Consider the following 25,434-nt stretch of genomic DNA (forward strand, 5'->3'; position numbering starts at 1 on the left):
GGCTGCTTTGGCTAATATTTCTCAGGTAAATCCCTGGGGGTGTTTGTGGAGGAGCTCACAGTAGTTTGCCTCTTTTAATGGGCACCATCCATGACTCTGAGGAACTTTGGCCCAGTGCCTTCCTGAGAAAGGGCCCAGAAAGAAGGAAGAGGGTTTGTTGTAAGGAGCTGACTGAAGAGGGCAGCATGCGAAGATGATTGCAAGGTAGAGGTGAGCGCAGGCAAAGAAAGTCCTCAACACCTTGGTCTGCGTGCACACTTCGGCCCATCCTATGAAATATAAAAACCAGGCAAAACTTCTGCAAACATACGTTTACTTTTAAGTACTTGGAAGCATAAAATGCTAGGAGTGTTTGGGTGGCAGAAATACAGGTGGTTTTTATTGTCTTTTCTGATCCATTAAACTCCTTTGTCATTTACCATTTACCATCATTTACCATTTGGTAAATGACTCCTTCTTTGCTCTAGGTCATAAATTTCTGGCTTTGAAGAGTTTATGTTCCTTTCAAGGTGCTGGATATATCCCCATAGACCTGCTTACTAGGCCTTCAGAATAATTTCAGAATCTGATTAAATTGTCTGTCAATAGTTAGAAGTTGGGAGGATTCCCATTAAAAACCCAAACCTCTGGTTTTCCTGATAGCATCTCTGGGCCCACAGCCCCATGTGACCCCACTTGGGTTTGTGGGTTTCCATCTGGCCCATTTCATATACATCTCTCAGCTGCCTGGCCCTGGAAGCTTGTGAGCTCCCCTATGATACGATGCCCACAGTACTCCAAAATGTAGGGCATAGGGGTGATTACCGAGTTGAGAGAGAAGACTTTGAGACTCTTTGCACTGTGCTTTACATAAGATGAATGGGCTGTGGGAGGGATGGTTAGGGGAGCCTCCTGTGATTACATCCTCATTAATCACTGAATGTTAGACCAAAACCCTCAGTGGGGGGTTGGTACCTCTACCTAGCAGTTCGTATTTCTGAACAGACCAGAGGGAGATAGTCTTTACCACTTTTCTCCCTGAATGAAAGGCATGGAACTGGGAAGGAGTTCTGTCTAGGGCAGTTGGGTGTCCTCCCCAGCCTCAATGACATAGAAGGAGAATTTGAAGTGTTCTTTATGGAGGGAACTGTCTCTAGACAGTGTAAATTGGGGAGGTGGGGTTTCCTCAGGAGCTTCAAGGCTGATGCCGGTTTCCCTGGCTTGGTGTAACAGCAGCAGGAATAGTAACTGTGGCCACAGTGTCGACCCTCAGTCTGGCTCAGACACCGGGCTTGCTGACTCTGCACCCACTCTGCATCTTTAAGTCCCCTCCTGTACAAACACCCTGCCTGGCAAGCAGGAAAGGGATTACGATCCCCATTTAAAAGTGGGGAACTGGGCACCTGGGTGGCTCAGTTGTTAAGTACCTGCCTTTGGCTCAGGTCATGATCCCAGAGTGCTGGGATCAAGTCCCTCATCGGGCTCCCTGCTTGGGGGGAAGCCTGCTTCTCCCTCTCCCACTCTCCCGCTTGCATTCCCTCTCTCTCTGTCAAATGAAAAAAAGAAAAAATCTTTAAAAGTGGGAAACTGAGGCCCAGAGAGGGACAGGGACCCCGGCAGAGTCACACAGCTAGCCCTGATCCTGACTCCTCAGAGCATTCCCAGAACCTTCTCCCCCACTGATCATGACCGTGGCCTCCTATGGTCGCACAGCCCTTCAAAACTTGTTTTCACAGACGTTTGCCTCCCTGGATATGCCGTCATCAGGGTTGGGTGCCCCCCTCCATCCCCCGTTTTCTGCCTTTGTGTGTATGAGCCTTGCCACAGGAGCCATATTAATCATTCCAAGTTGAAGGTTACCAAGAAAAATATGCCAGAGCGTGACAGGCCATTAGTATTTGTGTTGTAAGGAAACCAGTAATCATCTTAATTGGTGCACACTTGGGAGCAGAGCAGGGCTGTGTTCTGAAGGGTTGTCTCCTCCTTCATATACCATTAACGCGTTAAAAGCTGCAGGAAATGTGCCTTTCTAACCACCACTGTCCACAGAGGCAGCTTTACTAAGTTACTAAGGAACTGCATTTTCCCCTAAAATTCTGGGCCGTCCAGGTTAGACAGACCTTCTTCACTCAGACGGGCCAGGTGGGAGTGTTTGACCCAGGGAGCGATCTGTGAACTCAGAGGAGCAGCCCTCCCTTCAGCCCCAGAGAATTTATGCCTCATGCTGTGGTTTTGATGGTTACCAGATTTGCCTCCTTAAATAGGTGGCCCCAGAGGCCAGGAGGAGGCCTGGGGAAGGAGAGCATAGTCTGCCCACCCCATCCCCCTGCTTCCCAGACCCTAGTCAGTGACCCTCGCCCAAATCCTAACAGGGTTCCGCATCTTGCTGTTTTCACCATTTCCTTCCCTTTGAGAAGTATGCCCATCCTATCCCATCTCCAGCCCCCACCAGAGATTCTTGGAGGACAAGGCCTGGCCCCCTCTTGGAGAGCCTTTCTTTTGTGTATCGCCCCATGCCAAGGTTGTGTCCCGTGCTACTTTATCCAGTGTATAATATGAAAACAGTAGCTATTTTTCTAAATAATCATTTTATTCTGATATCAAATATCCCATTTAAAATACCTCTCTCCTCAGTCCGCCCCACCTTCTTTCCCAAGATTCGCACCATTCTAAACAGAAACTGCCTGGGGGGGGACTAAAAATTGTGAGAGAACTGTGCAGCGTGTGTGCCATGAGGCACATTGAAGCCTGCTCACCGCAGCACTGTTTCTAATGGTTACCAAATTAGAGACGGTCTGAGGGCCCATCCATAGGGGATGCGGCATCAACGATGACATAGCCCTAATACGGAGTAGGATGCAGCCATTGAAAACAAGGGACCGGATCTAAATGACACAAACAGAGCTCTGAGATGTATGAAAAAGTAAGAAACGACAACAACGAAAAAGCAAGCTGTGGAACCCGTTTATGTAAACACACGCAAACAGAAACAGTTCTGTATGTTTTCGACATGTATGTGTATGTGTGTGCAGGCATATAGAAGAAGGTGTGGACACGTACCCTGCAAACCACTGACATTGTTGACTTAGGAGTAAGCCCCAACTAAGGCAGGACTAAAGATCTGTACAGGCAGGAAAAGGATTAACCCTGTCTCGTACTGGTAGGGTTTTGTTTGTTTTTTTTAACAAGCAGAATATGTGTATTATTTCTCATTTAATTAAAAAATAATACTGTCTTGTAGGAAAGGAGATGGTTTATTTAATTTATTTCCTGCAAGGTTTTAGAGATTTAGCATGTTCCCTTTCTAGAGGGTTGGGGAGGATTTGTGTCTTAATCCTCTATAGGCTAAATTTGTGTTTCTGTTTGATACGCATACAATCTTAGGAAATACCCCTCTTTAATTAGAAGAAATCATGAATTACTTTTTCAGTGTTTATTAAAATTTATCATGGGAGAAAACATTGAACTCAGTCCAATTCCCTGGAAACTTGACTGCCTCAGGGCTGTGTTTTCTTTCCTCCAGTGGCTCTTTGTGCCCAAAAAGTCCCTCCCACCTGACCCCGCTGAGGAGTCCCCTGAAACTCCTAGGGAGCCCTAGCTCCCCAAGTTTCATCTGTTCCCAGCACCCTGCTGTGCATTTTGGCATGCGGAGCATTCACTCTGAAGCCAGCCTCCCCCGGTTCAGGTCCCTGCTCTACTAGCTACTTCCTGGAGGAAGAGAAGACGTGCCAGTTCTCCTAGGCCTCAGTTTTCTCATCCCTAAAATGGAGATGACAGTCCCACCTCGTCGGATCACCAGGATAGGAAATGAGATAAAACTCATAGGAGGTGGAACGCCACGCCTGACCCAGAGTCACTGTCATGGGACAGCTGTTCCTGGGCTTCCAACAGCAGAAGTATCTTCCTCGGTACGCCTGGGGCCTGAGCTCGACCATCCTGTTTCCTGAACAGCTTGCCTATCCCTGTTAGATGGGAGGCTTGGCTCAGTGCTGTGCTGCAGTAAGGACTATGGAAGGGTGAACATCTGGATCAGGGGGATTTTCTACTAAGGAGCCATCAAAGCCCCAAAAGACCACAAGGGATTAAGAGAGGCCATCCTGACAGTGCACTAAATGGGGATATTTCACTGATTTTTGTATATCTGATTTTCAAAATGAGCATGTACGACTTCAGTTTTTAAATGCCCCACTCCCCAGAGGGAAGATTGCTAACTCACAGGAGCAGGTCGAATGGGGAAAAGTCAGGTCACTGTGACCGACCCAAATAGAACAGGTATTGAGGAGTGGGGGGCATCGCTGGTATGCCAAGGTCTTTCTGCTTGGTTTCTGGGTGATGCCGGTCCACTCTGGCCCTGCCACTCAGCCAGGCCCTGGGCCCCTGCTTGGGAACGAGATGGCTCTCCAGGGCACCTTGGCGATGGGCATTAGAGGGCTTTGGAAGTTTGAGCACAGGTTAACAAACCAGACCACAGGACGTCAAATGACTCACACACAACCAGAGGATGGGGAAAGTCTTCTGTGTGGTGCTGCTCTGTGTTCAGAATGCATGGAACTGTGTTCACATCGCCTGACACAGGCCCATCCCGTGGCGTGCAGCCCGAGGCAGCATCCATGTGCTTTCTGGTCCTCAACAAATAAAACAAATACAACCTTGAAAGTAAAATTTGCTCACAGCTGGGCAGGGAGAAAATTACAGAGGTAGATAAAATAAGCCAGACCTTATGAAAGGAAAACTGTGTTCTGTATGCACATTGCTAAGTGCATCTCAGAAGAGTCCTCCAGTTAAAGGATTAGGTCCTCAGCTGGATTTTCACCATTTTGGAGCTCATGGTATGGACAGGCATCTCATCTTGTAACCACAGAATCACATGATCCCAGGGCTTGCAGGGGCTTTCAAGGCCATGTCGTCCTTCCCCCACATTTGAGTCCTTTCTGTGGCGTGTGTAATGAGTGGAGCCTCTGCTCGAGTTCTTCCCATGGTGGACAACACATTGATGAGATACTCCCTACTGGGCAGCTCTCACTGTTAGAATGTTCTTTGTGTCGAACTGAACTGTAACTCTGCAAATTTTGTCTCCTGGTCCTGGTCCTGGTCCTTTCTTCTGAAGGCACGCAGCCTGGTGTCAGAGTCAGGATGTGAGCTATAGAGGCGGAGAGCCCTGTCTGCTGATCTCCCAGTTGTTGACTTTGGGACAAAACACTCCACCTCTCCAACATTGTCGTCTCTGTGTCAGGCAGAATGGGGCTCCTTCCCTCACTTGGGTTCATTGGAGGACAGAGAGTGATTGTGGGGAAAAGGACAGGCTAGATCTGCATGTGCTGATATAGAAGGATGACTGTGATGTATTTATTGTTAAATGGGGAAAAAAAAAAAAGCAGGTTTCAGGAAACACAAATAAATAAGCTCAAAAACATCGGGAAACTGGCAGAGAAGTACACCAAACTATTGAATGGCAGTCACTGGGGGATGAGACTAGACTGGCTTGTTCACATGTGACTTTCCTCCCTGACAGTCAAAAACTCTTTTTACAACAAATGTATCCCATTTATAATCTCAGAAAATAGTAAAGATTTTTCTGTTTTTGAAAGAAGAAAATGAAATATCCAGAATGCCTCCTATCCAAAAACGGAGTCCCTCCAGGTCAGTTGTGTCTCTCTCCCTGCAGGCTGTCTGAATGTTTGAGGCATGCCCTCAAAGGATTCAGCGCGAGTGTCTGCCTACGAAAAATGGTCTTAAACATGAACCAGGAAAGTCAGTGACTGCCTTAGGTCCTGCCCCCTCTGCCTCAGGGCCTTTGCATTTGCTGCTCTCTCTGCAGCAACTTTAATCAGTTTGTGGTTATGTCGCCTGTAGTCACAGCTGGAACACAGCCATCTCACAAACAGATACGGATGTATTAGGCAGAGATACCCTTTTGGTAAGTGGGGGGTGATTATGAGTGGAAACTTTGTGAGCGGCCCATTCTTTGATAAACATCCTGCTATGAAGATAACTTTTGCCTCCCTTGGCTACCTTCTTTGTTTAAAAACTCATAAGTGAATACCTGAATGACAGGGACCCCCCCAAATATGCTTGACCTCTTCCCCTGGGTGCCATGTTGAGTCCTTTGGAAGCATGTTGTGTGTACAGATTTTAAAAAACAAAAACAGCAAATGACCAGGAAAACTAACCAAGTCGGGATCATTGCCCAGATTATCTGTTAGCACCTGCAGAATTACAGATGCTGTGAGGGGCAGGGAATAAATCAGCTTTGGTCCTGCCTTCAAGAAGCCTGCTTCCAGGCAGGTCGACACAAGTCCTGACCAGAGCACGCATGGAATGCAAACAGAGCTGTGGTCAGAGCACGCGCTGCAGTCAGTGGGAATCATCAGAGAATGCCATTCACACAGTTGGTCCTCCAGGAGCACTGTGAGCTGAGCCTGGAGGGAAGAATAGGATCCTCCGGGACAAAGAAGCAGGGAGGGATGCTCTGAGCTGAGGGATTTGCAAGAGTCAAGGAATGAAGGCAAGAAAGCGGTCGAGTGGTATCTGCAGAGAGGCTCAGGTACAGGGTTGAGATGGGAGGTTGGCCTGGGAAGGTGGGCGTTGGACACCCGCTGAGAGGCCTGGCGTGTCGCCGGATAACATCAGTAGGCCGTGCTGTAGTCACAGTGTGGATGGGATGAGAGGAAGGATGAGGGGCCAGAGACCTGTGTACCCAGATTAATTTCTGCACGGGAGTTTGTGTAGATAGCAGAAGATCCCACGGTGTCTGCTGTGACACCGAGCAGCGAGGAAGCACGGAGGGGCCAGGCCGGATGAGAATTCTGCAGGACTCTGCAGAGCAGAGGTTTCCAGAGAGCCACGGGTGGGTTAAGGAACTGGGGGGAGAAGGGGTGGCAGTGGTTAGAAGGGTGCTAAGGAAACGCTCTGACATATGTTCCACTTTCTCTTCCTGTGTACTGAGCAGGAAAATCTCCCCCAGGAGAATACTTTTGCCCTTTAACAAATACGAAACTGACAGGTTGACAGTGTTGCTGAAGTGGAGGAATTTTTTTTTTCCCTTTTTTAATAACACCTTAAAGGATAGGCACGGAAGCCAACGCCCTAAATGAAACACGTGTTGCTCTCCCAACCTCTGACAACCTGACATAATTTAAGAGCAGCTACCAAGAGCCCACGGCTCGGACTGCCCATGAATCTACTCCCCTGGACGGGCTCCAACTGGGTGAAAAAGGGAAGGGGGTGGACCTTGTCCAAGGGCCCTGACCTTCTCTTCCCATTTGTAGCTGATTGGTGGGGAGTCGCTTTCAGAAAACAGGAGAGGCTGTAATTAACTTGATCGTGGTGTTTTCTGGAGTGTTTTTATTCGTCATCTGATTATTAAACAGATTTATGGCCCTGCCCACCCACTGAAAAGGAACCAAAGCATTTAGTTGAAATTAAAAGTGCAGATAAGGCTGCCTGTTTAGATAATAGCATCTCTTTTTTCATAGATTACTCATCTTCTGTGAAATCGGGGAGAGGAGTTAATTTGTGTGATGAAGTGCTTTCTATTCTGGGAGCTAGCTGGTGGATGTGATTGCTTGAGGAAGGAGCATAATTCATTCTTAAAATCACCAAAGGCATGTTGAAGCCACATACCTGGGCCCCGAGGAGCAGGGTGATTTGTAATGTGATGCCAGCGAACAGAGGGGCTTGTGGTTTCAAAGCAAATGTTTGGGGAAGATGTGCAATTTGTCTTTAGCTTGGAGGTCCACTTCCTGTTCATTCTCAGAAACGAGCCAGAGCAGTAGACTTCACGCGTGTGTCTCAGCCCTCCGACTTGTGGGCCACAGACTGAGAGGGGGTGGTGGAGACAGACAGACTTGGGCTCGAGCTCCAGGGGAATTGCTACCAGCTGTGTGATCATGGGCAGTGACAGACTGTTTGTGGGTCTGTTTCCACGTCTGCACTGTAGGGGTGACCCTTCCAGGGTGGCGGTGAAGGGTGTGTGTGGCTAGAGCCAGCCAAGAGCCCAGAACAGTGCCAGGCGCCCAGCGGGTGTACACCTGAGTCAGCTGGCCTTGGCTTCCGGCTTCTGCTCCAGGGACTCACTGTGTTTCCACCCTGGACTGAGAGCCCCTTGGAAGAATCCTTGTGTTCACAGGTATCAGGAACTACTTCAATTTCACTGAACACTTGATGGGAAGAGACGGAGGAGACGTTTCATATCATATACTCCATAGCAACCCACTTATAACTTTCACCAGACATTCCTGTTCTCCCAAGGCCCCTGGACCACACAATGCCCAACCTTTCTGGCTCTCCATCCTCCTCCCTCAGTTTCCCCCCAGAAATGTATTTTGTTACTGGAACATACCTCTGAGTATTTCACCCAACCTTCTCTCCCTCTCTCTCCTCTCCTGTCGCCAACTACCACTCAAAGCAGCTTACAGACACATGTAGTGTTCTCCCCCAGGGGAGCTCTCTCCCCTCCCCCCCAGGCATGTGCTGTGTTTTCCAGGAATACATGTATATCAAGGGAAGATTGTACTTGTTCTAGAAGTTGTTCTGTTTTGGGAAATGACATCATCAACAGAAGTTGGGTGCTGTTCTTGGGACTTGCCAACCCACTTACCTGCACTGATTCGGTAGCTGAACTAAATGTAACCCAATGGCTACTTCTCTGTCTTCTCCTAGTCATCCCAAGTATTTGCTTATTGGAACACATGTTCTTTTATTATGTCTCCTTTAGATCACAGCTGAGGCATGATCTAGAGTTGTTTCAAGTTGGGTATTAAGCAGGTCATATTATTTATGAATTTTAAGTATTAAAGGGGACCGTACAAGCTAACTGTTACATAAAGGGACATTGAGTAGGGCAGGGTGGGAAACCCCTGAATCAGAAGGTGAGCCAGCCAGGTTTCAGAGCTGTGTTGGCTTCTGACAAAGAGCTTAGGCCTGGTTCCCTCAGATCTGCTGTGTCCTTTATATTTTCCAGCCGCAGGGACAGCAGGACCCATAGATACAAAAGCCCCAAGACACACACTTTCCTGACAGCTCTTATGATGAGAGGAAGGACACCTAAATATGCCATTTAGAGTCTCTGGCAGAAGAAAATTAACCACTTGGGTATAATCAGTTTCTCCACCCATGTGGTACTCCAGAGATCTCAAATCAGCATACAGGCGTTAGTTAGATCTCAAATCAACACACAGGCGTTCTAGCAACAGCCTCCTGAGGTCATGCAATGGCTGTCCTGCCTATAGAACTGGACCTTGGGTACACTTTCTCAGAATTGTGGCAGTAACAACAATGGGCTTTGGCCAGGGAGCACTGGCCTCTGGTCAGGGGCCATGACCGAGGACCTAAGGATCAAGGGAGGCATCTTTTTTAACACCGTAGGCTCCAGATCGTGCCCTGGGGCAGGGTTTTTCAGATTGTAGAAGACTCATTGGAAGGTCATGACACCAGTTTCAGGGATCGTGACCACCTTTTTAACGAAAATGAAATACAAGAGGCTAGAATAGAAAAAAACATATCCGAATGCATCACACCTTGTATTTCAGTTATGTATCTGTGTACCAGGTCATGATGGAAAGCATATTTTTTATGGGTCACAGCCATAACGTTTGAAAGTCACTATTCCCCAACAGGGAATGTCTGTGAAAACTGGTACCCCCAGGGATTCTTAGGGCTAAGGTTTGAGAACCCTTGCTTTGAGCCTATCAGGAGGAGCATACGTTTATCAGATCTTCTCTCACTTGAAGGCAAGAGGAGGGTTGCAGAAGTGAAGGAGAGCCCAGGTGAGTCCAAGGACAAGGAGAGAGGTATGATACCCAAGCCAGAACCCAACCCCTTCACAGTTTTGCTGGAGGCCGGCAAATAGTCTTGCACTCCTTGAAGAACTTCAACTTTCTATTATTCTAGCAGGAAAACTGAGGTTCCATTTCTAATCATTTAGAAATCCTGATACGATCATGTTGACCTAGATTCATTTCTCTGGTCTCACCTTCTGCATTAAGTCAGATCGGAGTTTTTCTTGAACACTGACATGCACAAGCATCACTTGGAGAATTTGTTAAAATCCACGTCAGTGGGCCCCACTGATCTGATTCAGTGGGGTTTGGGGAGAGGCCTCAGAATTGGCATTTCTCGTAAGTTCCTAGAGGATGCTAATGCACCTGATCCGGTGTCTGCACTTTGAAAACAGCAGTATTAGATCAGCAGAAAGGAATGTGCCCAGCATAGATCCTGGCACCCAGCAGGAGTACAGTACATGCTTTCCTGATGAAACAGACCCAAGTTCTCTCCACAGAAATGCCTTCGCTAAGGTACAGCTGGTTTGCTCTTTGAACAGTGCAGGACTGGCCGGTGGTCATTGAGTTGTAGGCTTGAAATGGGTGAATTGTATGGGATGTGAATTATATCTTACTAAAGCTGTTTTCAAGAAGGGGAGAGCAGGGAGGAGAAAGGGGGAAAAGAAATGGCTGGGTTTTCAGAACCAGCCATCAAAAATATCTCTCACACCTTCAACTGTCTTAGGAGAGAAGGCACATCAAAGGAGAATGAGAAAGAGCTTCAAGCTGAACTCCAAGGCCCCTTCCAGCTCTGCAACTCTGAAATTCTTCTGGAACTCAGGGCCAGAACAGTGTGTCTTTCCTGAAGGACTGGTCTATTTGCCTTTTCCAAACAGTAAAGGATGCTTAAACGCCTGTGCATTTCACCTGCCAAAACCCATCCTGGCGCCATCATAGCTTTCCTTCCCGACCTGTCTTTTTAAAATTTTCCTGCTGTTCGTAGTCACCTGTCTGTAAGTTTTCTAAGCAAGTGAAAGCCCCAAGCATCCCAGGGGATGGGAGACAGGGTAGAGGTTGTGGGATTGGAAACATACCTGCCAGGCAGAATGGAGAGACCAGGGTGATGTATTTTTGTAGTTAATTATGCCAGCTTTGGGGATCAGGAACACCTGGTGTGACTCTGGCTGTCACCTACTCACTGTTTGGACATAGATTAGCATAAAACTTTTCTAAACCTTAGTTTCCCCATCTAAGATAGTTAATAGTGCCCACCTAGTAGAGTTGTTGTAGGAATGAAATGAGACAGCAGGCCCAGGCACACAGTGAGCATGCAACAGAAGTCATGACAATGACAGTGATAATAAAGATGTGGGTCCACCTCATCTTAACAATTTTCCTTTGGCTAGAAACACCTAAATGTCATAACAGAACAAAGGGTGACACTTTTGACTGCTGTGAGCCCTCTGTCCTCCAAATGGATTGGCAGTGCCTTGGAATACACTAAGATGTGCAAGTGAATAAGTCAATCCTGGAAACAGATGAGCTATGACACTTTAATACCCGGAAGCCCAGTGGAGCTGAGATGTGACAAGACCCAGAACACCTACAGCTCCCAGAAGCCAGCCCAGATGTGTGGAGGGCAGCCTTTCCCGCTGCGGCTTCTGCCTTATTAACAACCCCCTGGGGGCTAGAGAACCAAGTGACACAAGGATGATGCTGATCTGTCTGGTTTGTTACCTGATCCCTACTTTCCTTCTCCTCCTCCTCCTCTTCCCTCCTGCCTGTCCTGGGGCCCCTCTCCCACATACTGTGGGCCCTTTCAGAGTGTGGAACACACAAAGCTCCTTAATTTCGGGTGCCCCTCAGCAGGTGTCTGTTCAAGGTTCAATGACACCAGGATCAATGCTCAAGTATTCTACCTGGGAATTGATTTGATTGCACACAGCACTGGAGTAAAGATTCCCAAACGCACTGAACTGGATTTGAGTCCTGTCTTGACCACTTACCTTGCTAGCTCTGTAACCTTGGACCAGAAGCCACATCCCCTGAACTTGACTTCCCTTGTCACAAAATGAGGATGATGAACTGTGACCTGCTTCCTTCACAGGGAAATCAGATCAAATCAAATCAAACTGAATGAAAGGATGGAGGAGGAAGGCGTGTGGGTTCAGCAGGGATTGGCAGAAGCCTCTGGCTCTGTGTAAGGCACATGGTGAGCAGAGCGTTCACAGGGCTCGCCCTCCGGGAGCTCAAAGTGGGAGGGAGACAGAGCAAGTAATTCCATGAATGCAGAACGATCAATGATGGCCTGAGCTCAGGGACGTGAAGGACCTGTTCCAGGGCTCTGGGACGATCTGCCCTAGAGACCTGCTGTGGTCAAGGAGGTCATCAGGAAGGCGTTAGTGAGGAGCTGAAGTCTTTAGTCAAAGCTGAAGGATGAGCAGGAGGTCACCGGGGAGAGTAAGGAGGGGCCTGCGAACTTGGCAACCCAGGCTGAAGGACTGGCATGGACAGACAACTGGAGACAGAGGGGATCATTGTGGGGCCTTTGGATGCCTGAAGGAAGAAGGCATGGAGATGGGGGCAGCAAGGAAGGGAGGGGACTAACCATGCACACTCAGCCTTGTCATCCCTGGTAAGGATTTTGGACCTTCTTCCAAGAGCCATGGGAAGCCATTGAAGGGTTTACCCAAGGCAGTGGAAGAGTGACAAGATGCGATTTACTTCTCCTTTTAGAGACCACGTGAACTGCTGCATGCAGACTAGAAAAAGAGGGACAGAGTGGAGCAGGGACAGCAATCACGGCCACCGTGCTTGCCCAGAGATCACAGTGCTTCAGACGAGGGAGAGCAGTGGCTGGACTGGGACTATATTCCTGCTCTGTCACCGACTGTTACGATCCCAGGGTGAAAACCTCACCCTTCTGTCTTAGTGTCCTAGGGCTGTCTTAACAAGATACCACAAACCGGGGGGCCTAAAACAATAGAACTTGATTCTCTCACAGTTCTGGAGACAGGAAGTCTGAAATCAAGGTGCCTGCTGGGCCATGTTCCCTCAGAAGACTCTACAGAGGGATCCTTCCTTGCCTCTTCCAGACCTCTGGTGTTGCTGGCAGTCCTTGGTGTATCTCTCCTTGTTTCTGCCTCTGCGGTCATGTGTCCTTCTCCTTGTGTGTCCAGATTTCCCTCTTCTTATAAAGGATACCAGTTGGTGCATTCGGGCTCACCCTAAGCCAGTATGATCTTGTCTTAAGTTGATGACATCTGCAAAGACCCTGTTTCCAAGGAAGGTCACATTCCCAGATTCTAGGGACTAGGACTTCAAATTATCTTTGGGGGGGGACACAGTCAACCCAGCGCTGCTCCCCTGACTGCAGTTCCTTCCTGTGCCACAGCCTACCAGCTAGAACCATCCTCACAGCCCTGGCTCTCCTAGAGACCAGATAGGAAGGAGAAGCTGCAGACCCCAGAGAAGCCTGTGTGCGCGCGTGCGCGTGTGCACACACAGCATGACGTTGACAGGTATACAGGGAGGACCCTGGGAAGCACAGGCCCTGAAGTCTGGTCCTCACTCAGACCCCACCAAGTCTTTCAGACTTGGGCAAGACTTCTCCTCTCTGGGTGTGTTTCCTCTCTAGGAGTGCCAGAATTGACACCTGTCCCACCATCCTCGCAGCGGCTTTTGGGGGAGTCCAACAAGGTAATAATCAGCAAATATTTCCCGAAAAGATACCATGTGCCCGACCTTGAAGTAACTCACAGGGAGTGTTCTTAAGAAAGGGCTGGTGCGCTTCCTGTGAGAGCTGTCCTACTCTCGCACGGTAATTCCCCAGGCTTTTCTCCTCTGACGGCATGAATGGTTCTGAGTGCAGACTCCGTAGCTCCAGTACCATCCAGTGGTGGGGGTCAGAGAGGAAACAGGAGCATCCTGACGTTGATAATTCCTGAAGCTGAGTGATGGGCTGATGGCAGAGGGGCCTTTATTCTATTCTACTTCATTAATATGTGAAATTATAACTTTTTTTTTCAAAAGTGTAACAAAGACAGCAACAGTCCCTGGAGCCAGATTGCCTGGATTGAAATCCACCAAAACCTTCCACTTGCTAACTGTGTGGCCCTGGGGGAGGTTACTCAGCCTCTCTTGGTGCCAGTCTCCTCATCAGTCAAACAGGGCTACCAATCACAAGCTGCCGCAGGGAGTGTGTGTGAAGCTTCCATGAGCGAATGGGTTTGGTACGGAACACACGATAACGGCTGTTGACAGAACCCGGGTGCCGCAGGGTGGTGCGGGGGGCGCGGGGGGGGGGGGCGGTTCTGAGCGGAAGTCCTCACTGACAGCCTCACAGAACCAAACAGCCGACCTTGCAGTTGCTGGAAATCCTATCTGCTACCGGGTTTTGTCGTAGTTGGGGTTTCCTGCAAACTGACACACGATTTGAGTGCAAATAGTGACTCTGGAGGAGATTCGAGAAACACCAGCAAGAGAGTAAGGAGGTGGGAATGGAACGGAAGGCCGGTGATGGCACCGCTGTGCGCGATTCCCATGGTAGCCCTGGGTTACCAGTTATCCCACCCCAGGAGGGAGGGAGCTGGGCGGCCGTCCGCCCACACCGCAGCCCTTGACTCAGGTCCACCCATGGGTGCAGAGAGCGCCTGGCAGAGGCAGGTGAGAACAGATGCTGAGGAGGTGTAGACGGGGCACACAGCATCCACCTGGGAGCACCCTTAAGTGCTCTTCTGACGTCTGCCTAAACCCTTACCATGACACTGCTCACCCTCAAAATCAACCTCACTCCTTCTGGACAGCCCTGGCTCATCATTAAATAAGGCCAGTGAGAGCTAAAGTGATTCTGGATTGCTTTTAAATCCAAGCAGACCCCGAAAGAGGAATGAAGATGTGCCACGAGGACTGCTGCCTCAGGGCAGACATCTCTCCTCAGTCCTGGCACTTTGATGCTGAGCCAGGATATAACCTCAGAGCCTTTCTTAACACAGCTTTAGGTATCCATTACAACCATTAGCTTAGGCACTTCAGCAAAGCCTATTTCCCATTCTTGTCCTAGTGCTTAGGAAGCCGGGAGAAATCCCAGGGCAGAAAACACCGCATCGCTGTAGGATTCTGGGCAGGAAGACATTTAACTTCTCTGGCCCTCCCCATTCCTCTCTAGGTGGAATGAAGGACCTGACTGATGTGAGGCGGAGGGCAGGAATGGTGCAGTGGGAAGAGCCTGCTCTTGCATGGTCAGGCAGGGCTGGGTTTTACACCTTGGCTTGGTCATTGATCGGCTGTGTTCCTTGGGCGGTTTACATCACCCACTTTGAGACTTGTGGCATCTTCTCTAAAATGGGGCTGTGATGCCCCATGTGTAGTGTTGTTGTAGGCATCAGAGATGATGTAGATGAAGTGGGGAGCTCCATTTGTGAGCCAGGGCTCAGTAATTGTTCCCTATAATTGTCATCATCATAACTATCATCATCTTCGTCCAAAGTCCCTTCCAGCTCTAAAATTCTGTGACTTTAGGGAATGTGCTCATCCAAGAAGACAGCACGGTAAAATAAGGCAACAGCCCTGATTTTGTGTAAATGTATGTTCTGATAAGGACAGGAGGAGCATAATTGCCCCTAAATAATTGCTCCGATTTTGCCACAAGCTGTCAAAAGGCCCTAATTGGTCGATCTGTAATGACTGCGGCCATCTGCGTTCAGGGTGATTTAGCGACGGGGCTCTGCCCGAGCCAGGCCCTCGATGATTAGAGCCGGACCGGGTAGTATTTCACCCTCTGGTGGGAGTAGTGGTGTGTGGGTGAAGGAGATTATCTCATCCTCGTTTTAATGACCAGCCAAGAAGCAGCGCTGGTCACAGACAATGACTATGGATTTTTTTTTGTCAAGCTAGTGTTCCTGCCCGAACAGCAGCATATCTGGAGCGTGATCATGCCTCTTGTTATCTTGTTTCACTGCCCAAGAAAGTCTCTTTTGGAAAGATTTAGTCCCTCAATTAGGGCAAATTGATTTCTGCTTTCTACAGAGTCGCTCTTCCAAAGCGAAGTGGTAGAGGGCAGGAGGCGCCATATTAATCTTGGCACGCAAGCGAGAAGGCGACCTGGAGTATTTTTCAGCCTTCCAGCGCACTTGTGTACGTGTAGATAATCTTTTCTCTGTGTATCGTGTAATTGCTCCGACCTGCAAGGCGCCAGGTGCTACAACACAAGACACACTTCAGGTCTTGGAAGTTTCTGGAGACTTACATCAAGGGACCAGGGCAGCGTCCTGCGTGTTCCATGGCAAAAATGGTTTTAAGTGGCACCTGAGATGATCCCCATTGGTTCAGAGACTTTGCATTAGGCCACGCTGAATCATGTGGCAAGAACATTTCCTCTTTTCAGCTCACATCCATTTCTTCTGATTACCTCGGATGGAGAGTCTCTGTTGGTTGCCCGTATGTCCCTTCTTAACAAAGAGAGAGGATAGACCGTAAGCTCCTAGTTGTGGGGAAGCAGGAGGTTCTGGCTAAAATCAAGTCACACTGTTTTGCTTTTATTTGGGCTTTTTATTTATTAGCTCTTTTTCACAAATAGTACCAATTTCCCATTTATGGTGTTTGTTTCTCTTTAAAATAAATGCAATTCAATAAAAATGCTTAATTTATAAAGGTGAGTTGAGGGCGCCCGGGTGACTCAGTCGGTTAAGCATCTGCCTTCAGCTCAGGTCATGAGCCCAGAGTCCTGGAATCAAGTCCCATGTCAGGCTCCCTGCACTGCGGGGAGTCTGCTTCTCTCTCTGCCCCTTCCTCAACTCTTTCTCTCGCTCGCTCTCACCCTCAACTAAATAAGAGCTTTAAAAAAAACTAAAAAATAAAAAGGTGAGTTGATTTTTAAACTAAATAAATTGTAGTAGGGTAGTGGAACTGGCAAAAATTGTAATATGTGATTGTGAGAGCTTGGGGAAACACAAGAAGGGGGAAAGCATCATGTTTCTGTAGAAAACCAGTGATTTACTGACTGTACAACCTCAGGCAAGTTTCTTAGCTTCTCTGAGCATCTGTTTTCTCACCCTGTCAAGGGGACAGAAGCACGATCCAGAGTATGATTTTAAGAAGCAAGGGGGCATCAAATGTGTGAAGTTCCTTTGCAGATTATAATCTGCCTTACGTAACAGTGAAAGTGATTCATTTCTATATGGGGTTAGGAAAAAAAAAAAGGGTCATTGGGTTCTGGCAGCCAGGGGATCCTGGTTTGAAATCAGGCCTGTTGTTAAGTATATGTCAGAGGAAGGTTCCTTCCCTTCTCTGGACCTCAGCTTTCTGTCTCTAAAATGAAGAGACCGAGGGGCTCCTGGGTGGTCCAGTTGGTTAAGTGTCTGCCTTCAACTCAGGTCATGATCTTGGAGTCCTGGGATCAAGCCCTAGTTGGGCTGCCTGCTCAACAGGGAGTCAGTTTCTCCCTCTCCCTCCCCCTACCCCCTGCTCATGCTCTCTCTCTCTCTCAAGTTAATAAATAAAATCTTTTTTAAAAAAATAAAGAAACGGAACTACTCTGTTAGTTTCCAGGCTTGGCTGTGCATCAGAATCAGTTACTGCCCCAGGCTCAGCAAGTCACAGCCCACCAGCTGATTCGACGCACCCCGGACTTTAGAAGGCCCTTCCAGCCCTAACCCCGGGTGGAGTGAATTTAGAGCAGGATTTGGGGCCTGGGTTAGGGAAGGGGATCACCCAGTAGCTCTGGTCACATGCGAACTGGGCTTCTGTGAGGTCTGGGTCCAGGGCCCTGCAAGACCTTCTGATCCAAACCCTGATTCAAGGCCCAGAGGAAATCAAGGATGGGCCCACTGTGCTGGACATGGGAGCACAGCCCAGTTCTCCTCATTCCCGGTCAGCTCCAACTTTCCCAGCCGAGGCAGAGAGAGAATGAGTATGTGTTTTGACCAGTATTTGTTTTCCTTCAGATTTTCATTTAAATTCTAATTAGTCAACACACAGTACAATACTGGTTTCAGGAGGAGAACTCCGTGATTCAGCACTTAATGTACAACACCCAGTGCTCATCATAGCAGGTGTCCTCCTTAATGCCCATTAGACATCCAGCCTATCCCCCAGCCACCTCCCTCCATCAACCCTCAGTTTGTTGTCCATCTTTAAGTCTTATGGTTTGTTTCCCTCTCTCCTCTTTTCCCCCTTCCATATGTTCATCTGTTTTGTTTCTTAAATTCCACACACGAGTGAAATCATAGGGTATTTGTCTTTCCCTAACTTATTTCACTTAACATAATACCGTCTAGTTCCATCCACATCGTTGCAAATGACAACATTCGTTTTGATGGCTGCATAATATTCCATTGTGTATATACCATGGCTTCTTTATCCATTCATCAGTCAGTGGACGTTCAGGCTCTCTCCATAGTTCGGCTGTTGTTGATAACGCTGCTGTAAACATCAGGGTGCCTGTGTCCCTTCGAATCTGTATTTTTATATCCTTTGGATAAATATACCTAGTAGTGCAATTGCTGGATCATAGGATAGTTCTATTTTTAACTTTATGAGGATCCTCCATACTGTTTTCCAGAGGGACTGTACCAATTTGCATTCCCACCAGCAGTGCAAGAGGGTTCCCCTTTCTCCTCATCCCCGCCAACACCTCTCGTTTCTTGTATTATTAATTTTAGCCATTCTGACAGGCATGAGGTGGTAGCTTACCGTGGTTTTGATTTGTACTTCTCTGACGTTGAGTGATGTTGAGTGCCTTTTTTCATGTGTCTATTGGCCATCTCGATGTCCTCTCTGGCAAAATGTCTATTCATGTCTTCAGCCCATTTCTTAACTGGAATATTTGTTTTTTGGGTGTTAAGTGTGATAGACCAATATTTTTTTGAGGTAAAAATTACAAATAATGAAAAAATGCACAGCTGTGTTAAGTACACAATTCCGTGAGGCTCAACAGGTATGTACACCAAAGAAGCCAACATCCCAGTCAAAGTACAGAAATTGTCTCACCCCAGAAATTTAATTTCCCCCTTGCTCCTTCCAGCCAGTCCCCATACCCCAAAGCAAACACTGCTCTTAATTCCATCCTCAAAGATTATTTTGGCTGTTGATGAACTTCAAATGAATCATACATGAAGTTTTTTTGTATCTGGCTTCTTTGGTTCAACATAATAATTCTGAAATTCATCCATGGGGTTGGATATATCAAAAGTCTGCTCTTTTTTGCTGAGTGTAGAATCTATTGTATGACTCCACCACGACCTGTTTATCCCTTCACCTGTTCGTGACATTTAGGTTGTTTCTAGTTGGTGCTACTATAAATAAAACTACTATGAAACACTCTCATTTGTGGGGGGGGGAGTATGTTTTGTTTCTCTTGGGTGAATAACTGTAAATAGAATGGCTGATATAGGACACCTGCCCATTTACTTTTATGAGAAAGAATCAAACAGCTCTTCAAAGTGGTTGCACACTTTATATTTCTTCCAGCAAGGAGTGAGTTCCAATGGTTCACCTCTTCCCCAGAACCTGATATTTTTCCCATTTTTCCTTTTTGTCATTCCAGGGAATATATAGGGAACGGCATCTCAGGCTTTTAATTTGGGTCATGCTTTTCACATACTTATAGGCCATTTGTATGTCAGTTCTTTTGTGAAATGTATTTTTGTGAAAATGTTTCAACGTTTTTTGCCCAGTTTTACATTGGTCATCTTTTTATGAGCGATTTTGTCAGAATTCATTACAAATTCCGGATACAAGTCCTTTGTATATTTTCTCCCAAACTGTTGCCTGCCTTGTCATTTTGTTACTGATATCTTTTGAAGATCAAGTTCTTAATCAAGTTCAGTTTATCATTTTTTTTTCTTTTATGGGCTAGTGCTATTTTATATCCTAAGAAATCTTTCCCTACCCCAAGTTCACAACGATATGCTCCTATGTTTTCTTCAAGAAGCCTTTTAGCTTTAGCCTTTATGTTTAAACCGGCAATCCATCTAAAATTATTTTTGTGTATGGTATGAGGTAGGGGTTGAGGTTTGACTTTTTTCATGTGTCTATCCAGTTATGCTAGCACATGTCTTATTTTTTTAAGTTTTTTATTTCCATTCCAGTATAGTTACCATACAGTATTCTGTTAGTTCCAGGTATACAATACAGTGATGAGCAATTCTGTACATGACTCATTGCTCATCGTAAGTGAACTCTACCTCCCCATCACCTGTTTCCCCTGTCGTCCCCCCCCCCCGCCCACCTTCCCTCAGGTAACCAGCAGTTTGTTCTCTGCAGTTCGGTCTGTTTCTTGGTTTGTCTTTCTCTTTTTTTTTCTTTGCTCATTTGTTTCGTTTCACATTTTTGAAAGTTCTTTAATATCTCATTGAATTTGCCTTGGTGGCCTTGTCAAAAATCAGTCAACGATATATATGTAGTAGGTACACTTCTGGCCTCTCTATTCTATTCTATTCTATTGATACTTTTGTTTATCCCTTGCCAGTACTACACTGTGTTGTTATTTTGACTTTATAATACGTTTTGAAATCAGTGTGAGTCCTTCAACTTTGTTCTTTTTCAGGATTGTTTTCACTATACTACGTTCTTTGCAAGTTGTCAGTTTCAAAACCTGCAGTGATTTTATTGGGATTGCATTCAATCTATAGACAAATTGGAAGAGAATTGACTCTTTAACAATATGGAGTCTTCCAATCTATATGTATGATTTATGTCTCCATTTATTTGGGTCTTTAACTATAGGAAGCTATTTTATAAAGGGTATTTTTATTGTGCTTCCCAATTGTTCTTTGCCAGTACACAGAAATACATTTTTTTTATTTAACAGCCTTAACCAGATACAATTTGCATAATGTAAAAATCACCCATTTTAAGTCTGCAGTTCAGTGTGTTCTTAGGTGAACTTACACAGTTGTGAAACTATCACCATAATCCAGTTTTAAATGTTTCCATCACTCCAGAAAGCTCCCTTGTGTCTGTTTGCAATCCGTCCCCACTCCCCGCCTAGCCCCAGACAACTGCTGACTTTCTTTCTGCCCCTATAATTTTGCCTTTCTATAAATTTCACATAAATAGAATCATATAATATCTAGACTTATGTGTCTGACTGCTTTAACCCAGCATACTGTTTTTAAGATTCACAATCGTCTGTATTATTGCAACAGCTCTTTCCCTTTTTATTGCTGAATAGTATTCCATTATATGGATATATTTATTTATCCATTCATCAGCTGATGGATGTTTGGATGGTTTCCACTTTGAGGCTGTTTTGAATATTGCTGCTGTGAACATCAGAGTACAAGCTTTTGGGTGGGCATGTGTTTCCATCTCTCTTGGGTATTTACCTAGGAGTGGAATTGCTGGGTAATATGGTAACTTTGCTTAACTGCTTGAGGAACTGCCAGACTCTTTTCCAAAGTGCCTGCACCATTTTACGTTCTCTCCAACAGTATATGAAGATTCTTATTCTCAGTCAACATTTATTATCTGACTATTTCATGATAGCCATCCTAGTGGATGTGAAGTAGTATCTGATTGTGGTTTTGATTTTCATCTTCCTGATGAGTAAGGATGCTGAACTTCTTTTCGTGTGATTATTGGTCATTTGTATGTCATCTTTGGAGAAGTGCCTATTCAGATCTTTTACCCATTTTTTTAAATTGAGGTAAAATTCACATAACATAAAATTAACCATGTTAAAGGTTACAATTCATTGGCATTTAGTACATTCACAACGTTGTGCAACCATTACCTAGTTATAGTATGTTTGATCAGAAGGAAACCCCATAGCCATTAAGTAGTCACTCCCCATTTCTCTCTCTGCCCCAGTCTCTGGTAATCACTAATCTGCTTGTTGTCTCTATGGATTTACCTATTCTGGAATTTCATACGAGTGGAGTGATATAATATGTCACCTTTTTTGTCTGGCATCTGTTACTTGGTGTATCGTTTTGAGGTACATCTGCATTGTACCCTGTATCAGTACTTCCTTCCTTTTTATGGTTGAGTAATATACCATTGCATGGATATATTTCATAGTTGTTTATCCATTCATGAGTTGATGGAAGCTTGGGTTCTTTCCACCATCTGACTGTTGTGAATAGTGTTGCTATGGACGTTCATGTATAAATAATTGAAAGATTGCTTTAGCCATCCTGGATCCCTTGATCTGTTCCATAAATTTTAGGATACAGCTTGTCAATTGCCAATTTTTGCAAAGCATTCAGTTGTGATTTTTTTAGCTCATTGAATCTTTAGCTCAATATGGGAGGTATTGCCATCTTAACAATATTAAGTCATCCAATCCATGAGCAGGGACTATCTTTCCATTTATTTTAGTCTTTTATATCTTTCAACAGTGCTTTACAGTTTTCAAAGTGTACAGTTTTTACTTCTTTTCATTAAATTGCAAATGGTATTCATTTTTTATTGCATTTTCCAGTTGCTTTTTTTATCTGCCAGTACATAGGAACACAATTAATTTTTTAAGAGTTGACCTGTGTCCTGATATCCTGCTAAGTGAACCTATTAGTTCTAGCTTCTTTGTAGATTTCCTAGAATTTTCCTGTGTAAACAGTCCTGTCATCCACAATAAAAATACTGTATCCTTTTTCTTCCCAATCTTTATGCCTTTTATTTCTTTGTCTTGCCAGTTCCACTGGCTAGGAATTCTAGTACAGTGTTGAATGGAAGTGGTGAGAGAGTATACAGTCTTTATCCTGACCATAGGATAAAAAGCATTTAGTATTTCATCATTAAGAGTGATACCCAAGAACAAAGAATCCAATCAAGAAATGGGCAGAGGACATGAACAGACATTTCTGCAAAGAAGACATCCAGATGGCCAACAGACACATGTAAAAGTGCTCAACATCTCTCAGCATCAGGGAAATATAAATCAAAACCACATTGAAGTAACACCTCACACCAGTCAGAATGGCTAAAATTAACAAGTCAGGAAATGACAGATGCTGGCGAGGATGCAGAGAAAGGAGAACCCTCCTACACTGTTGATGGGAATGCAAGCTGGTGCAGCCACTCTGGAAAACAGCATGGAGGTTCCTCAAAAAGTTGAAAATAGAGCTACCCTACGACCTAGCAATCACACTACTTGGTATTTACCCTAAAGATACAAATTAGTGATCTGAAGGGGCACGTGCACCCGTATGTTTATAGCAGCAATGTCCACAATAGCCAAACTATGGAAAGAGCCTAGATGTCCATCAACAGATGAATGGATGTGGGATACACACACACACACACACACACACACACACACACACACATACACACACACAATGGAGTACTATGCAGCCATCAAAAGAAATGAAATCTTACCACTTGCAACGATGTGGATGGAACTAGAGAGTATTATGCTGAGCAAAATAAGTCAATCAGAGAAAGACAATTATCATAGGATATCCCTCATATGAAGAATTTGAGAGGCAACATGGAGGATTTGGGGGGTAGGGAAGGAAAAAATTAAACAAGATGGGATCAGGAGGGAGACAAACCATAAGAGACTCTTAATCTCACTAAACAAACTGAGGGTTGCTGGGGAGCAGGGGGTATGGAGAGAGTGGTTGGGTTATGGACATTGGGGAGGGTATGTGCTATGGTGAGTGCTGTGAAGTGTGTAAACCTGGCGATTCACAGCCCTGTACCCCTGGGGCTAATAATACATTATATGTTAATAAAAAATTTAAAAAAAAAATAAAAAAAATAAAATCAAGAGACACCAGTGTTAAGTCTGGGACTTTTAGTAAAAAGAAACTACCTTTGAGATATATTCAGAACAACTTTACCAAGCACAAGGCAGAAACCCAGCCCACATTAGGATAAGCAAAAAGAGGAATTTGTTTCACATGTACTAAGATCATGTAGGAGTCTGCTTGCTGGGGGCACAGGGGGATCTGGGGAATCAAAACGCCATCAGGATCATTTCCATCTCTACTCTTTTTACACTTACTTCAGTCCCAGCAGGAACCCCGCTTCCCACTTCTCATCACCTCATTTGCCAAAGCTGTCACCAGCACCTCCAGATTTATGGCCAACCAACTTAACAACTCTAGTAAAACTCAAGGGCCTCATTTTTCCATAGTTCAAAAAAAAAAAAAAATTCTCAAGTGTTCATTATTTGAAGCTACTGGAGTAACGTGGCTATCCCTGAACCAATCACACTGTAGGCAAGGAAATGAAAGGCCCTGATTGGTTGGATCCATGCCACGTGCTCCTGCCCCTCGTCTCCAGGGGTTGGAGTGAGCATCTCCTAAGGAGGGGCGGGTGGCAGTTTCACAAAGCAACATCGGAGTACTGTTTCCGGAAAGAGGGGGACTAGGTCCCAGTCATGCCTAAACCGCGCGCTGCGCACCCTCTCATACAGACGAGCTCTGTGTGTTCCAGGCCCAGCACTGTCCCTGGACCACTTTTAGCTTCAGTTTTCCCGCGTACAGGTGTTGATCCCACCTGTAAGGGCCAACGATGCACCCTGCGGGAAAGCTGCATCTAAACTCTAAAGTACAGCGCACACGTAAGGGAGGGGTGACAAGAATGGTCACTAAGCAACTGTTCTTACCCGTCTGTCCCCTTCTGTCCCTCTCACAGAGCACCTGAAGAAGCCACTTGAAGACTACATGGCCCTTTTCCCCAGTGTGAGGATTCTTCGAACCAAAAAACGGGAAGGGCTGATAAGGACCCGAATGCTGGGGGCCTCGGCAGCAACGGGAGATGTGATCACATTCTTGGACTCGCACTGTGAAGCCAATGTCAACTGGCTCCCCCCCTTGCTCGGTAAGTGGCCTCCCAAGGCTAGGTAGCCCCAGCTTTCTGCAGGGATCGTCCACGCGGCTTCCCTTGGCTGCTTGAGATGCAGCCAGCCAGCTCAAGTGCCCTGAGGACGCAGGAATGCCCAAAGAAACCTTAAAAATCCACTCAGGCCCTGTCCCTTCATTTTATAGAGAAGAAAGCTGAGAGGGGAAGTGACTACAGCACACTAACATCTACTTACATGATTGCTTCCCCCAGATCACTTCCAGCTTTATTGGAAAGCAAGCCAAGGCTGTCTACTGGTAGGAGCCAAACTGTGGGGGACATTATCCTAGCAACTTAGAATACTTAACCTTCACTGCCCTGCTACCGAGCCAGGAAACTTGTAAGCATTATCCCCAGTCCTCAGAAAACCATGCCAGGTCAGAATTGTAGAAGAAATTGAGTTTCAGAGATACTGGGTGACTCAGTATTGTTCCCTTGGGTCGTAAGTGTCAAAGTCACCATCTCTCTGGTCCCAAAGTCTGTCCACTCTCACAACACCACACTGCCTTCCCTAAACTCCTTTCCTCTCTGGAGAGTTTCTGACAGCTATCAGAGAAGGGCTGTGGACAGAGTAGCACGATCCAGCAGCCATCCACCACAGCCTTGCAGACAGAAGGGAGGCATGAGGTTTGGATTCTGGGCAGTGAGGTGCCTCATAGCTGGCTGAGGAAGAGGTCTGAGTTCTGCAGAGCTCAGATTCACTGACGACGGTGAGCTGGAGCTAACAGGGGGGCATCGAGGAAATGACCCATTGAGACCGGGAATCAGGTGAGGGACAGGGACAGAGGCAAATCAGAGAAGAGTTGTCAGAGAGAAGCTGAACTCCTAACACACGGGTGGGTACGCTGTCCACAACAGAGAGCTGGGGACCAAAGGAGACTAAAGTTTAGGGTCAACATGA

The 25,434-nt window shown here is 46.3% G+C and overlaps 1 protein-coding gene across 2 annotated transcripts in view; it reads left to right on the forward strand.

The window, feature by feature from the left end:
* Positions 1-25,434, forward strand: part of GALNT10 (polypeptide N-acetylgalactosaminyltransferase 10) — a 214,493-nt gene that overhangs the window by 146,557 nt on the left and 42,502 nt on the right. For both annotated transcript variants that reach the window (XR_007127479.1, XM_047730357.1), the window contains exon 5: positions 24,327-24,512. Coding sequence is in view for 1 of the 2 variants with exons in the window: in XM_047730357.1 (XP_047586313.1) it covers positions 24,327-24,512 (186 nt within the window). In the remaining variant the exon portion in view is untranslated. The remainder of the gene's footprint in view (positions 1-24,326; positions 24,513-25,434) is intronic.

This window comes from Lutra lutra, chromosome 5 (genome assembly GCF_902655055.1).
Source record: "Lutra lutra chromosome 5, mLutLut1.2, whole genome shotgun sequence".
NCBI classification, from domain to species: domain Eukaryota; kingdom Metazoa; phylum Chordata; class Mammalia; order Carnivora; family Mustelidae; genus Lutra; species Lutra lutra.